This window comes from Danio aesculapii, chromosome 16 (assembly GCF_903798145.1).
Source record: "Danio aesculapii chromosome 16, fDanAes4.1, whole genome shotgun sequence".
Classification (NCBI taxonomy): Eukaryota; Metazoa; Chordata; class Actinopteri; order Cypriniformes; family Danionidae; genus Danio; species Danio aesculapii.
The window spans coordinates 23,380,717-23,396,778 of record NC_079450.1 but is presented as its reverse complement, the minus strand read 5'-3'; the positions used below and the strand labels follow the sequence as shown (position 1 = coordinate 23,396,778).

General features: G+C 36.8%; 1 protein-coding gene across 1 annotated transcript in view; it reads right to left on the bottom strand.

The window, feature by feature from the left end:
• snap91a (synaptosome associated protein 91a) overlaps window positions 1-13,722 on the bottom strand; it is a 56,763-nt gene extending 43,041 nt beyond the window's left edge. Inside the window, exon 1 of the mRNA XM_056475619.1 lies at window positions 12,920-13,722. Within this exon, the coding sequence (XP_056331594.1) occupies window positions 12,920-13,049 (130 nt within the window). The 5' untranslated portion in view covers window positions 13,050-13,722. The remainder of the gene's footprint in view (window positions 1-12,919) is intronic.
• Between the last annotated feature and the right edge of the window lie 2,340 nt (window positions 13,723-16,062).

Genomic DNA, 16,062 nt, shown 5'->3' with positions numbered 1-16,062 from the left:
CTCAACTCATGATTACATATTGTAACAATACGGTCGCTGACAATGGAGTTGAGGATCCACGTGCAGTGCTTTTATTCAAAATAGAACGGTCAGGCAGGCAATGATCAACACAGGAGCAAAGCAGGAGCATGCAGGTTATCCAAAAGAGTAGCCGGGGTCACAGGCAAAGAGATCACCATAACGGAAAACAACATAAAAAACAATTAACAAGGCGAGGGTCAGAAAACAGGGCAAGGCAAGACAATGGAACGCTTCGAAATGTTACAGGGTTAAACAAAACTCAGTCAAGATGTGCAGCTGTGCGCTGTATTTAAAGTCCATGTAATCAGTTCGTAACGATCCTCCGGCTGTGTAATCAGTGTGTAATCAAAGGAATGAGGAACCGGTGTTTGTGAGCGGTGTATGAGTGGATATGTAGTCCATATAACGGCAGATTTGCAGTTCTTTAGTGATCTGCGTTTTTACCAGTGATTTGCAAGGATTAGATTGCTGGTGATTGTGACACATATCCTGCAATGTGGCTATTGCAGACACACACATGGCGATACTGTATATTGTGCAGCCCTATTTTCTACATTACTCTTGGTATTGCTTAAAGTGGTTAAGTGTGTCAGTTTTTGCAATTTTTGCAATGAATACATTAAAGTCAAGTATCAATTAAAATGGATCAAATTAAGCCACGTGCTAGATTCAATAATATATTATTAGCACAGTTTTGCTTCCAAAGATATCCTTTTAAAGTCTCACCAAAAGGACTATGGTGCATGTTTAGAAAATGCATGTTTTTGTTGAAAAAAAAAAACAGACTTGATGTTTTAATATTGTTGGATTGTTAGTTTTTGGTCCTGTTATTTAGGCATGCACTCATACTGATAAATATACAAAAAGATTAATCGTTGAAGCCAACAGCTTAGTGGTAAAGTGCGCCAACATACATCACTGAAGCGACCTGAGTTCGAGTCCTTGCTTGAGGCCCTTTGCCAATCATTTCCCCTCTCTCTGCTCCCTATGTATTCCTGTCTCAACTATACTTTCCTATATAATAAAGATGATAAAACCTTAAAAAAAATTATTTAAAAAATGTAAAATAAATTAATTAGTAAATATGAAAAAAAAAATTCCAAAGTAACAATAAATATACTAAAATTAGTCATTTTAAACTGCTCAAGTGAATCACTTCTGGATGACATATTTAAAGGTGTCTAACACTGACCGGCTACTCTGAAATAAATCGCTTTACAGTAGGGAACTAAAATGGATTACCAACATGTCTTAACAACAGATAAACATGAATGTGCTGTTATAATCTCAGTGCTCTATTTTACCCCCATCTAATCGCCAGTCCCTCGACCCATCCTAACCCAATTTTTCCTATTAGAAAACCTAATCTCAGTCTCCAGTCTGACACGTATAATCTCAGTCTGTCCAATTTCTCCTCCAACACTTTCCATCCTCCTGTGTGGCCTAATAGTTAATGGCAGAGCCGTTCCAGGTCCTTGCACCCTGCTCTGTCTCTTAAAGGCTCCTGGGGGTCCGGCAGACAGATTACACATGAAACACATCCCCGCATTGCCTTATTCATGACACAGCGGTGTATTAACAACACCCATTAATGCCATGTACATGACTGCCAGTGTGACTATAGCCTGATTAACTGGGTGGCCCACACACCAGTCACAACGGTGTTTTTTCTCATGTCTAAACAGACAACAGATTGTTTTGATTTAAATGTATCAGTGTCACATGACTAGATCAGTTAACGTACTTCTTGCTTGCACATATAAGAGGTTTAAATTTATTAATGGTCAAAATTGTAACTAGTAGTATAACCAAAGTCTATAGAATACACAAGACATGTCACATGTATAGTATTGAATGGAGAAAAGTGTAACGGTCAATATGGTGAATGAAAGTCCGCCTAGTACAGGAGCCAATCATCGATCGCTGTAGACTGATGTTTCTCCGAGGAGAACCTCGGATCAGACGTGTGCTTTTACAACAGTTTAGTGGTCAACAAACAAATACTATGCTTCTCAGCGAATCTCAGCGAATACTTGCTTCACAGACATAATAATTATATCCAAATAAAGCTTGAAATCTGTACTTTTAAATCAACCAAGTTCACTTGATAACAAATGTTTTTTTTTGCTTTGTAATCTGTATGAAACGAGTGCGAGGTGCAGTCCGTCCTGTTAACTGCACATCACATGACAGCAACAACTCAAACTCCCACAAATTGTAAACAAATTCACTGTGATTTACTTCAATAGAGAAGCGCAATCTGACAAAGCATTGATCAGAGGATGATAATGTGCAGAACGGCCATAAATTAAGTTGGTGTCGTGATCTCGTTCCTTTCATGTGCGTATGCGCATTAGCTCGAGCAACCTGAAAATATGCTGATTTTTTTTTATTTGGACGTGTAGAGACCAAACTTATTGTTGTTTAAGTTTATTGGTGATTTCAAATATATAATGTAATTTTACACTTGGTAAACCATTTTGGAGAATTTGATGTTTCCCCATTCAGACAGAATGCCCAAGCATTCTGCCCAATAGGCGTTTCAAAGATGACCGCCGAGTGAATTGACTGCCGAGCCGAGTAGTATGTCCGAATTCATAAAATTCGAAAAAAGTATGCGAGAAGTACCCTTGTGAGAAGTACCAATGATGCCACTAGAGAGTTCATGAATGAGAGTGAAGCGACACAATTGATACTGATAGGTCACGTGATAGTGACAAATGGCGGATGTAGTTTGTCTTAGTTCCATTCATACTACTTATTCGTGCTATATTGAAAGTACTTTTCTTTTTATGATTCGATCTTTTTATTGATTTTCTTTTTTGCAAATAATGGAGATGAATATCAAATACAGAACATTAACATTAAAGCAGAACAATACAAAAGGAATAATCACAATAAATAAATAAATAACATCATATAAATTGAGTGAATAAACCAAACCACAACACATACAAAAAAGGAGGGTGGTAGGGTTGCCAGTATCATAGCCTTAATTATTATTTTGTCTTGTTACATGTTTGCTAGTATTGTGGATCACAAAAATTCTGAAAATTTCCCCATTTATCAAATAAATTTCAATCCTTCCATGTAAACTGTAGGAAGGTTTTTCAAAAGCTGCCACTCATCCTAACTCTGAGATCCACTCAAAGATTGGAGGTCTATTGGAAGATTTCCATGAACTTACTTTTCTAACAGTTGTAAAGTAAATTCAAATTCAAATGTTGTGTAATGTGTATTTATGTAATGTGTATTTATATAGTGAATTTATTGTGTATGGCCATACAATCAAAGCTCTTCACAATCATGAGGGGGGTCTCTCCACACCACCACAAGTGTGTAGCACCCACTTGATGCGACGGCAGCCACAGGACAACGGCGCCAGTGCGCTCACCACACACCAGCTATTGGTGGAGTGGAAAGACAGTGATAGAGACAATTCGGTGGATAGGGATGATTGGGAGGCCATGATCACAAGGGCCAATTGAGGGACCATGGCCAGGACACCAGGGTTACACCCCTGCTCTTTATGAGAAGTGCCATGGGCATTTTTTTTAATGACCACAGAGAGTCAGGACCTCGGTTTGACGTCTCATCTGAAAGACGGCGCCCACTGACAGTATAGTGTCCCCTTCACTTTTACTGGGGCATTAGGACACAGACCACAAGTTGAGCACCACTTCCAACAGCAACCTAGTTTTCCCATGTGGTCTCCCATCCAGGTACTGACCTGGTTCAGCCCTGCTTAGCTTCAGTGAGTAACCGGTTTTGGGCTGCAGGGTGATAAGGCTGTGGCGATGTAGTACGTACTCGAGTAGTAGGCGATTTTGAACGCAGCCTAGGGATGAAAGATTTGGCCTATAATCAAAACCTCAACTAATTGAACATTTTAACTCGATTACAATTAATGAACGATTATTTTGTTTGTTTGTTTTTTTACTGACAATTTTTGTAGAGTAAATATGCATTTTTCCTTGGTTCAAGCTGCTCTTGTTGCCAGCATCGACATGTTGGCGGAATAACGTAATGGAGCGGGGTCATGTGACTTCACACATGGTGGGGAAAGTAATTGGAAAAAAATAAAATAAAAATCGAAATGCAAAAATTTAATCGATTCTAGGTTCTGCATGTGGATTTCAATTACTTTTCGATTAATCGCCCAGCCCTAACGCAGCCATTCAAAATAAAAAAAACTAAATGATGCAACTGTTTGCCACACTTAAATGGCCAAGCATTAAACCTAACTTTCTCAAAATAACATGAAAGAAGGCCTGAAGTTTGTGTGTTTGGGGAAAATCTATGGAGTAAAACTTGTACTCAATTTTCAAGAAAAAACTAATCTTGGATTAAACGAGTTAAGCAAAACACACCAAGAACTAAACATCTGCACAATAAATGGACAGAAAAGCATCTCTTAAGTGCAAAAGCGTGCATGAGTGTGTGCTTGTACAAGCTGAGTGAGTGAGTCATTTCAAAGTTTTAAATTAGCACACAATGACTAATGCACAATGAATACAGCTTCAAGGACACAGTGACCTCTAAGTCTGCTGGGTGGGGGGAAGGGTACTGGAAAAATGGCTGGAAAAAATGAGAGTAGATGGAATCGTTTGTTTAGTATTTGTGATGGTGTCCCTGTCCACGGTGCTGAAAGCACCATGGGGATACTATGCTTGGTTGTGATTGGCTGAAAGCTGCATTTTAATGCTGTGACATCACTGATTTCTCTTGCTGAGGGACATCAGCACAGCACCAGCTTTCACACACTGCTGACAGAGTATCGCTAACACTGCACCATTTGATTTGTAGCTGCTGAAAATGATGGACTGAAAGAGTTGGAACAAGACAAACAGGAAGAGATAGCAAGAAAAAAAAGCATGGCAGAGCGAGGCTGATTTATAGAGACTAGCTGAAAAATCTCTCCTTTTCATTCTCTCTCTCTGTAAATATATATAATGTATAACTAGGATACATTATTCTTTTCTGATTATTGAAGTTAATTTAAACCTTCATTGTAATTTATGTGTTACTGTCAACATTGCTAATAGTTTATTGTTTTGTTTTTTGGAGTATGTTGTTGTATTTTAAACTGTCTGTCTGGAGCCAGCACCTAAGCTTTTCACTCATCAAAGTACACACGCTCCTGATTATTGTAACAATAAAAGTGATTTGATTTTTTTATGCTAATTAACTCAATCTACTGCTTTAGTTTGGTAAAGTTCTTTACACAGTATTTTGAAAGATTTCATTTTACGATTCTAAATTATTTATGCTATTGTCTTAAACCACTTTATGAGCGAAGACCTGAATGTGAAATGCACAAATGTCTTAAATATTGCATGCTTTGAAGCACAGACTTAAGTTTGGTTACAAGATACTTACGTTTGGTAAGAACTTAGAAGATACTTTGCAAATTGTTGCTAAAAAAATTGTTGCTGTACTAAAAAATATATATTTTTTCAAATTTTATATAAAATTAATTCAGTCATTAATTTTCCTTCAGCTTAGTCCCTTTACTAATCAGGGGTTGCCACAGCAGAATGACCCGCCAACTTATCCAGCATGTGTTTTACACAGCGGATGCCCTTCCAGCCGCAACACCCATACACTCTTGCATTTACACACATACACTACGGCCAATTTAGCTTCAATTCACTTATACCACGTCTTTGGACTTGTGGGGGAAACTGGAGCACCAGGAGGAAACCCACGTAAACATGGGGAGAACATGCAAACTCCTATATAAAATTCACATACTCTATTTTTATAAGGTCTAAAATTAAAGACTTAAATCAAAAACGAATTGTGTTTCATATTTAAGAATATCTCAAAATCTATAAGGAGGATTTTATTTGGGCACAGAGCCATATGTATGTGCTAGACAACAGAACATCTTGCAAATAATACAAATAGAAATATGTCCATAAAATTACAGAAAAAGTAAGGGAAGACTCTAAAGCTAACTTCAACAGTGTTCATGTAAATTTTACACTGATTAGGATGTTAAAGAAATCTCTTAAATCAGCATTTTTGGTTGAAATGATACCCTGGTGGCCTTAACAGCCTATTCTTTTTTTATCCGACACTTGAATGAATGTTTTTTTTCTACTTGAATTCCTCTCAAATAACAAAGAGGTGATCATCTCTCCAAATGGTCATTGCACAAAATTAATCTTTATCATCATTATGTTGATTGATTTTGGTGGCAAGGTGGCTCAGTGGTTAGCACTGTCGCGCAGCGAGAAGGTCGCTGGTTTGAGTCACTTCTGGGTCAGTTGGCACTACTGTGTGGAGTTTGCATGTTGTGTGTTGGTGTGGGTTTCCTCCTAGTGCTCCTGTTTCCCCTACATTCCAAAGACATGCGGTATAGGTGAAATTTGTAAACAAAATAGACCGTAGTGTACGAGTGCTTGTGTGAATGAGAGACTGTTTCCCAGTACTAGGTTGTGGCTGGAAAGGCATCTGATGCGTAAAAGATATGCTGGAATAGTTGGCAGTTCATTCCGGTGTGGTGACCCCTGATAATTAAGGAACTAAGGGACTAAGCTGAAGGAAAATGAATGAATAATAATTTTTTACATTCTTTGTTTGAGTTTGAGCTTGACACTGCTCAGTTTGTCAGGTCCCACACAGCCATTCTGACCTGCGGTCTCTTAAATCAATATCACATCCAGTAAAAACACAGATGCCTTTGAATATTTGACTCATCTATAAACACAGCCTACCTAGTACAGCAAACATGCATCCAATTAAAGAGATTACACTAAACCAAGCAGTGCAAGCAAAATATATCAAATCAATACACACAACAACATGCTTTTGTTGAATTCTGATCACTTAGCATTTTAACAATGCTACATTTGCAAAGGTTTTGCTGATATAACAGTTCAACATCACTACTCTGTACATTTGAGCATTCTTGTCTGCCTGTGGTGGCATGGTGGCTCAGTGTTTAGTATTGTTTTCTCACAGCAAAAAGGTGGCTGGTTCGAGTCCCGGCTCAACAACGGTCTCATTCATTAATTTTCCTTCGGCTTAGTCCCTTTATTTATCAGGGATCACCACAGCGGAATGAACTGCCAACTTATCCAGCGTATGTTTTACTCAGCAGATGCCCTTCCAGCCACAACCCATTACTGTGAAACATCCATACACCCTCACACTCACACCCATACACAACAGCCAATTAATGTATTCAATTCACCTATAGGGCATGTCTTTGGACTGTGGGGGAAACCGGAGCACCGAGAGGAAACCCATGCGACCAAGGGGAGAACATGCAAACTCCATACAGAAACACCAACTGACCATTAGTTTCATTTCTATTCGTTTGAATCATACAAAATCAGCAAAAAATCATGTCTGGTCTGAGCCTCTCCCTCGGAAAATCATCAGTCTACAGCGATCGATGATTGGCTTCTGTACTAAAAGGCAGGACTTTATTCCAGGGGCGTAGATTTAGGGTGGACGGTGGGGACATGTCCCCACTAATAGCAACCAACTACTGAAATGTCCCCAACAATAATTTAATTCACTTAAAAACGTTGCGCTGTCAATATAAACGTAGACATACTGAAAGGGTTAAATCACCTTCACTCCTCGAGTCGCACCGCCCCCCCAAACATATATGAACATTGTGATTGGCTGTGCCTTTCCAACACAATCTCACGGCAATTAGTAACTTTTTGATTTAGTGGCTAATTCGTACGAATTCGTATGATCTAATTCGTACAATTTAGTACGATTTGCTCATCCCCCAATGACGGTTGGGTTTAGGGGTGGGGTTAGGTGCCACGCCTCCTTTTTAAAATCGTACAATTTCGTACGACTGAACTCGTACGAATTCATACGAATTAGCCACTAAACAGACAAAACGTAAAATACTTACGTTTTCTCGTGAGATCAGGCTGGCCTTTCTCTGCTGTCATGTGAGAGACTGCTTTCAGATACAAAAAAACAACTATGATGTGTGTGAGGTGTGTGACACACACAGGTGAGCATGGTGGTAGCAAAAAAGGTGGACATAGAGCTTTTTTCAATGAAAAGTGTAAGTCACATAAACTCAAGTTCGCTACTGAATGAGTCCATCATGATTATGTCGCTTTGCTAGTGTTTTTCACCGCTTTTACGGTCAGTCTAACATTATAGCAGACTGATGTAGTCTGTGAACAATGTTTCCTAAAAACTAACTGCAGAATAAACACCTACATGTAAAAGTATATGACCCTGCCAGTTCTCCTAATCTCTTAGAGTATCATCTCCAATTTCGGTTGAAACAATTTGTCAGATAAACTACAGCCTGTGCTCCATCTTTTAAAAATACTATGAGACATGTTTAATTTGTGTGCGAAAAATAAACGAAAGTCTTTATTAAACTCTCTCTTCAGTTTATAAACATTATTTTAACATTACACTTTCAGGCCTGTAGCCAGCTTATTGAAAGGAGGGGTTATTTGTTTTCTGAAAAACTGAACCTTATTGCAGTTATTCACCTGATTAATTATTCATTCTGTTTAATTGAGGTATAAATATGACATTTTAGTGACATATTAAGAACTCATTTTTGCTGGATTATCTTGTTGGATAGTTATTATAAATAAAATTTTTGATTGCCTAAAAATATTTCCTACCATTTTGTCAAATTGCTTTATTTACACATGTGCACATAAATTCTTAGAATAGAAATTAAATACAAAAGAAATGAAGAGTTCAGATGCTAAAACCTCTAAATGCCATGTAAAAGGAGCATTTTTCTCAGCCTCGTAGATTTCTGTTTAGTTATTTCACTTTAAAGGCAATAGAAAGGATGTATTCGTCACTATAAAAGTAAAATCACTGAGTCTACAAACAGGAGTTGGAAAGAATGCTAATTTTAGAGGAAAATATTAAATGGTATTTAGAGGTTTTTGTATCTAAACTCTTCAAATATGAAAATATACTTATTTTTTAAAATACAGTTTTTATCGGACTTTTTTGGGAGAAATCTGTTAACTTGATTTAAATTAAAAACTGAAGCATATTGGCAAATAACAAAATGGCCAGTGCATTCAACCTTCCCCTCACTGAGAATTTGGCCATTTGAATAATAAGATAAATTAAAACATAATAATAATAATAAACAATATTCATTCTTAGCTGAGGAGTGGGGGGATTGTATTCACTCGTCCCCACCAATGTCAAATGCAAACCTACGCCCTTGCTTTATTCACCATATTGAACGTCAAACTTTTCCCCATTCAAAAATATCCAAGAGACATGTCTTGTCACATATAGTCTTTGGTTAAACTGATTCACCAGTAGGTAGAAACAACTGACCATCGTTATGAGTGAATCAGCTGATTTCACTGATTGGTTCAAAATACTAACTAAGGTATAGAAAATGTGAAAGTGTAAAAATATTAGTGTAAATGTTTTAGTGTATTCCAACATTCCTCAAATTCAAGAACTCATGTCCCTCTGAAAACATATTGAGGAAAACTTTTCAGTAGTTAATATAATAGATTCCCAAGCACATGGTGTGAGTTTTCTGACCAATATGCCATATGTTTGATTGCAAACTCACACATTAGCAGATGCTAGATGGTATTAAAGGAATTATTAACCCACACATTAATATTTACTTATCATTTAATTGCCCTCAAGTGGTTCTAAATATGTATTTTAAAAATTCAGCTGAATACAGCAGAAGATATTTTGAAGAATGCTGGGAACTGACATCTGTAGGAGAAAAAATACAATGAAACTTAATGGCCATCAGTTTCAACATGCTTCAAAATATCTTCTTTTGTGTCTGAGAATCAAACAAGTTTGGAATGAGTGGAGAGGGAGTATGACAGATTTTTATTATTAATAACTATTACACATGTCATGTTTTTGAGTCCCGGGAGCAGCAGAATTGTTATTTTATGAATCAAAGAGGACTACAGTTATTAAAAAAAAAAAAAAAAACTAAATCTTGGATGACTAGATGGTTTTGGGTGAACTATGATGGTAGCCAAAAAAAAAGCACAGGAAGAAAAAGATAAACAACTATGCTTTTTTTTAGTAACAGGACATATCCGGAGGCAATACACCGCATTGAGGGTTTGAAAACCTCAGATGTGAGAAGAAACAAATTCAATTTATGAGCAGCACAATCCATCTAGCAAGTCTACCCCTTTCTTGCCTTTCAGCCCAACGTTTCTGCTTCTACTCAATCTTAATTACACTTCCATGGAGCAAGTTAATTTTATCATTTTCTTTTCTTTTATATGATACAAAATAAATAAATAAATCACAATTACTCTAAGTACACAAAATCTGGAAAGTCAAGGCATGCCACATTATGTCACTGAAATGAGTCTACATTAAAAAATGGGAGGTAATGTAATGAGTCAGCAACTTAAAGTGATTGCTGGCTAGTTTACTGAGTGCTGAATGCTGCATACAAAATGGTTTAAAACTTTTAGTACACTAATAAATAAATATTCAGACGAAAAGATCCCACTGACAAAACTGATAGAAGAGCTTTTTAACCCTATGTTATTTGTACAGCGCGTGCAGTTTTATTGCTTATCTCTGATTTAATTGACATGCTGTGATTACCCATGCTCCTTTGAGACCGATGTGGGTGTGTCACACTGCTTACAAGCCAGGGACACCTGCCACAAATGGAGAGCTTTTGTGATGCTGATCAAGACTGTTTGAAAGCCACTGATTTAAGAGCCCAGACAGAAACACAATGTGCTATATTTCAAAGAGACAGTGCTCAAATTTCAACATTTTGTCTTATAGATTGTTTTCAATCACCTGATTCTAATGACGCGTAAAATTCAAATGGAGCAGGAAGTAAAAAACTGAATAGAGGAAAGTCTGTAATTTTGCAATTTATACCATATTTCAAAGGAGATATAAATAAAAAATAACCACATATGTTGGGAGTGATCCTCATACCATGAAGAGGCTGAGTTTTCTACTGAATTGAAGTATATTTGCCTGTCATCAAGGCGGTATATTCTGCAGAAAATATTACGTTACATGGAAAATACTATAGTAAATACTACAGTGTTTGGAAGCATATTATAGATAATTACTTGAATTAAACTGTTGTAGCAATTATATTGTTGCTGTGGTATGACACAACTGTAGTAAAAAACATTTTTTTTCAATAGGCTTCAGTTTTCTATGCTATAATTATATACCATCACAATGCACCAGAGTTTACACTAACGTTATTTATTAGTTTATCAGTTTACTATGCTATAGTATTTGTTAGCATTCATTAACAAAGAGTTGAACACATTATACACTTAAAACATGATTATTATAAATTACTATAACATTTTCCCCCATGCGGATATCTTTCAGACATCACGAAATAACAGATGAAAGCAAAAGCGTGGACACACATCTACATGATATTATTTATTTTTTTGTAAGGGGGAATGAACTTAATGAACTTTCTATTAACAATTCACCGCTGCTGCGCATCTCGATGTTCACATTAGTTGTTTATTCTGTCGAAACGCCAGTAAGAACATGGATTATTGCAAAACAAGACAGAGATTTCATTGCAGCGATTACATGGCAGGGTACGTTATTCATATTCTCCTGGATTTTGTATAAGTGTGGTACTGTTTGGATCTGATTTTTATGTAATGCATTACCATATTTACACACATAGTTAAGCCTATATATAATCTTTATTGGTGCTGTCAAACAAATTATCACATTCAAAAAAGTTTCTTGAACCTTACCTCCTTTATGAGCAAAAACTTTTGGAAGTCTATAAAAGCTGTTTGGCATTTCTTATTTTGGCTGATTTATACGATTATAAACAACATTAAACAGAAACATTTTGATGTTCTGATGGTGATTCCTATGTAGAAGAATCACTTCCTGCCCTCCATCTGAATTTCGAGCATCATAAATGACGTCATGTGAAAACAACCTATTTGAAAAAATTATATAAACACTACATTCACTTTGAATATGTCATGCAAAACACAGTGCTTGTTGAATCTGGCAGACAGTTTGTCTGTTTTGTGTTTATTTCCTTTTACTACAAGATGCCTGGCTAAACAACATTCATATTTGACAGTCTGTCAGACTGACTCAATTGAGTTTTAAACTTTAATATCAAAGGAGTCGAATGTTGGTATCAAACGCTTCCATTTATGTTCTTGATGACATCTTGACCTTTGACCTACGAGGAATGTATATTTTTAGCAGGGGTGAATCTTAGAGGCATTAAAAGTGCCGAAACAATTTCAGGCCACCTGCTCATCTGGAGGTTGATTACTTAAGCCTTGAGTGCACTTCCGATCATGCTATCAATGATGATTACACTTACAGTACACATACAATTATTTAGCAAAAGGTTTTAGATGAAAGGGTTTTAGGATTTTTTTGCCATTTAAAACATCTATCTATCTATCTATCTATCTATCTATCTATCTATCTATCTATCTATCTATCTATCAATCATTCTATCTATCCATCTATCTATCTAGGCAATGTTTATCTATAGTACTACGACAATGCATTCATACCAAATGACTTTCCAAACAAATGACTTGTAAGAAGAGTGTGATAAATAGTCTGATTCCTTCCAGGCCATACAGTGGACGGAAGCCATGTTCCCTGCTCATTCTGGTGTCTCTGCTTAGTGACAGACACACTGTGAAATGAGGGCCCATTAGTCACAGCATTCTCCATTCCACAATACTGACACCAACACAGCACCACAGGCCTTTCTACCCCATCCACTGCTATCGGGTGACCTTTGAGGAGCCATTGCGTGAACAACATGATGTCCAAAGTGGGCAAACCATAACTGTGTGGACAGCGAAAGGACAGGTAATATTTGTGACAGGCATAAAATGGGCAGAGAAAGGTGTAATCTTAACCTGAAGCCACTTACATTCGAGATGCTTCTTCTTAGGTGCCATCACCTCGTGCGTGGTCGCTTTACACACCGCACGAGCCACTTCGGATCCCGTGAGGCTGTACTGCGCCGCGGCGATGCGGTCCGTCAAAGTCTGACCCGACATCTTACTTCTCTGGCCGAATCAAACGCCCTTATTCCGGTATAAAGAGACGCGTCGAGTTGCTCCAAAGCGTCCACAAGGATAACGAGGCCCTTTGAAATGGATTCACAGTTTGCGATTTTAATATGTTGGTATTGTTATCAAGGCAAATCTGAGAGTAAGTCCAACGTACATAACTGAGTCAATATTAAAACCTAGAAAGGGAGACTGTATTAACTATAACATAAATTTCAGGTCAACGCCTGCGCTGTGGATTCGCCTCGTGGGGATGCGGGATCACATAAGAGATGCGTAACGACTATTTCAAACGCTAACAGTTATTTAAAAAGAGTAAACGGTGAGCTTGAATGTTAGAAAAGAGGGATTTGATATACTCCTGAAAAGATATTCCTCGTTTTCTTTGCGCGTTGCGTTGGAAGAGGCTGTTAGGATGGTGATGCTCGGCTCGACCAGTCGTCCTCTCCTCCTCCTCCTCCAGATCAAGGATTAAGCTTCTCGACAAACCCCGCTGGATATGCTGTCACCCAAACCTTCAAACGGCTCGCGTTGTTCTCCTCATCTCTAAAAAACGCTCGCCTACCTTCTCATTCACCCTGTGGCTATGTCCAGTTTCGGACAATTGCTATAGAAGAAGGATGAAACACTGCCGATAACGGAAGCCGCGGTTCCAGTTGGACTCAATATTTATTTATTTGCGCTATCACTCCGCCCCCACGCATGAGTCAGGTCACACGTCATTAAAACCCAGATTGCGTTTTACTATCGGCGCCCCATGTAAAAGTGCTTGTTTGTGGCTATGATAGGTGATGAGGGGGAATTTGATTTGTTCTAGATTATAGAATATTTTAATTCATTGAAAAGATGTGATTACGGATTCGTTTAGTAGTTGTTATCTGTGATGAATTGAGAAAATATTAAAGAATCATAATTTCCATTATGCCGTTTATCATTGTTCACCGCAATATTCAAAAACTCACACCCTTAAAAAAACATTCAAACTTTTATGACACAAAAATATTTTGAAGAATTGAAAGCCCACAGGCACAGTAAGAAAATAGTTTGAAATTCATTGGATACCACCACCAGTTTCCAACATTCGGCACAATTTCTCCTTTTGTTGTACAGAAGTAACAAATTGAATGATTAACTTTACACATTTTAATAAAATGAAGACCTAAACAGAAACATGTCAAGAGCCATTATCTATTGTAACATGTCCTACAATGAAACATATCCAAACCCTTACATAGCCAGTTTTTCATCCAATTTTGTTTTTTTTTTTTATTTGTGGACAAGATGCAGGATATGCAAACACATGGCAAATCCACATGGCTATGACTGCATGCTTTATTAACTGATGTTGTCTTATCACTGTCATTTTTCTTTAAAACTATTTTGTTATTAAAACAAAAATAGCAGAAAAATATTTATATTTGTCACTCGAACCAGCAACCTTCTGGCGGTGAGGCAACAGTGCTAACCACTGAGCCACTGTCTACTTTATCACTTTAAATAATAAATTATTTTAAAAAGTGATTGCATTATTTTATTGGTGTACTCATTAAATCCTAATTCACAACACAAACATCGCTAAATTACAGCATGTCACTTGTCAGACGTTCTGTGACCCTTCAAGCATTGATCCAGCATGTGAAAACAAGTTCAGATGGATGGAAACATATAGTTAAAACAAAAAATATTATATATATGCTAATATATATATATATATATATATATATATATATATATATATATATATATATATATATATATATATATATATAGCCCCCCCTGTTTTTTTCCCCCAATTTCTGTTTACTGGAGAGATTTTTTTCACCACATTTCTAAACATAATAGTTTTAATAACTCATTTCTAATAACTGATTTCTTTTATCTTTGCCATGATGACAGTAAATAATATTTTACTAGATATTTTTCAGGAGACTTCTATACAGCTTGAAGTGACATTTAAAGGCTAACTTAACTAGGGTAATTAGGTTACAGTTTTTCTGTCACATTGGTGCATTTCTCACAACACTATTTACATTTGCACAACAGTTAATGCATTTCTCCGAACAATTAGTACAAACTGCAAAACCTAGTTGATAACGTGCAATAGCGTGTCACTTGCTCAAAATCAATAGCTCATTCCTCAATAGCAAGTATTGATATCAATGAAAGTGTCAGCGTCATCAAGATGGAAAGTCCTGACACGGTTGTTTATAAACAAGACAGTCAAATGGCTTTGTCATGTTTTCATTATGACAGTTTACTCTGTAGATTTTTTCCAATGCAAAAAAGTCAGATTTTAGTCTCACTTCCTGAAAAATGCTCAAGACAGCACTATATACTATTTACACACTCATTTGAAAACTACAGTAAAGTTAGACTTCACTGCATTTAGTGAGGTATCTGAGTACAAGACACTGAATATGTGTGTTTCACATTTTTACTGCATTTGCTTCTAATTTATTCACAGCACTGGCAAAAGAATAAATACACCCTTATTTACTACAAACATAAACTTCCTTTGGGTAGAGCTGTGCACAATTATAAACAATATTGCAGTACATATTGGAACTGAAACTACACATACACAGGTCTGTAAAACATTTATGAAATTGTTTAATTTAGAGGACATTTTCAGGAAAAATAAAAATTAGCTTGACAGATTTTGACAACCAGTTCAGCATTTTTGTATGTAATGACTCAAGTAATGAAATGAGGACTATTAGCTTTATATGGAATGACTATTCAGCATTCACAAGTTTAGTTCATTTTGACTGACATGACATAAGCAGATGATAATGTTATAAAACAGTAGAGAGTTATAAGAAAGCAAGTGATGCATGTCCAAAAGCATTTGCAATTTGTTGGAAGGACTGAGAAACTGCTACTATGATGTGCACAAATGACTAATTGTTTTGAGAAATGCATTAACTGTTGTGCAAATGTAAATAGTGTTGTGAGAAATGCACCAAAGCCACTGAGAAAAACTGTAACTAGGCAGGATAGG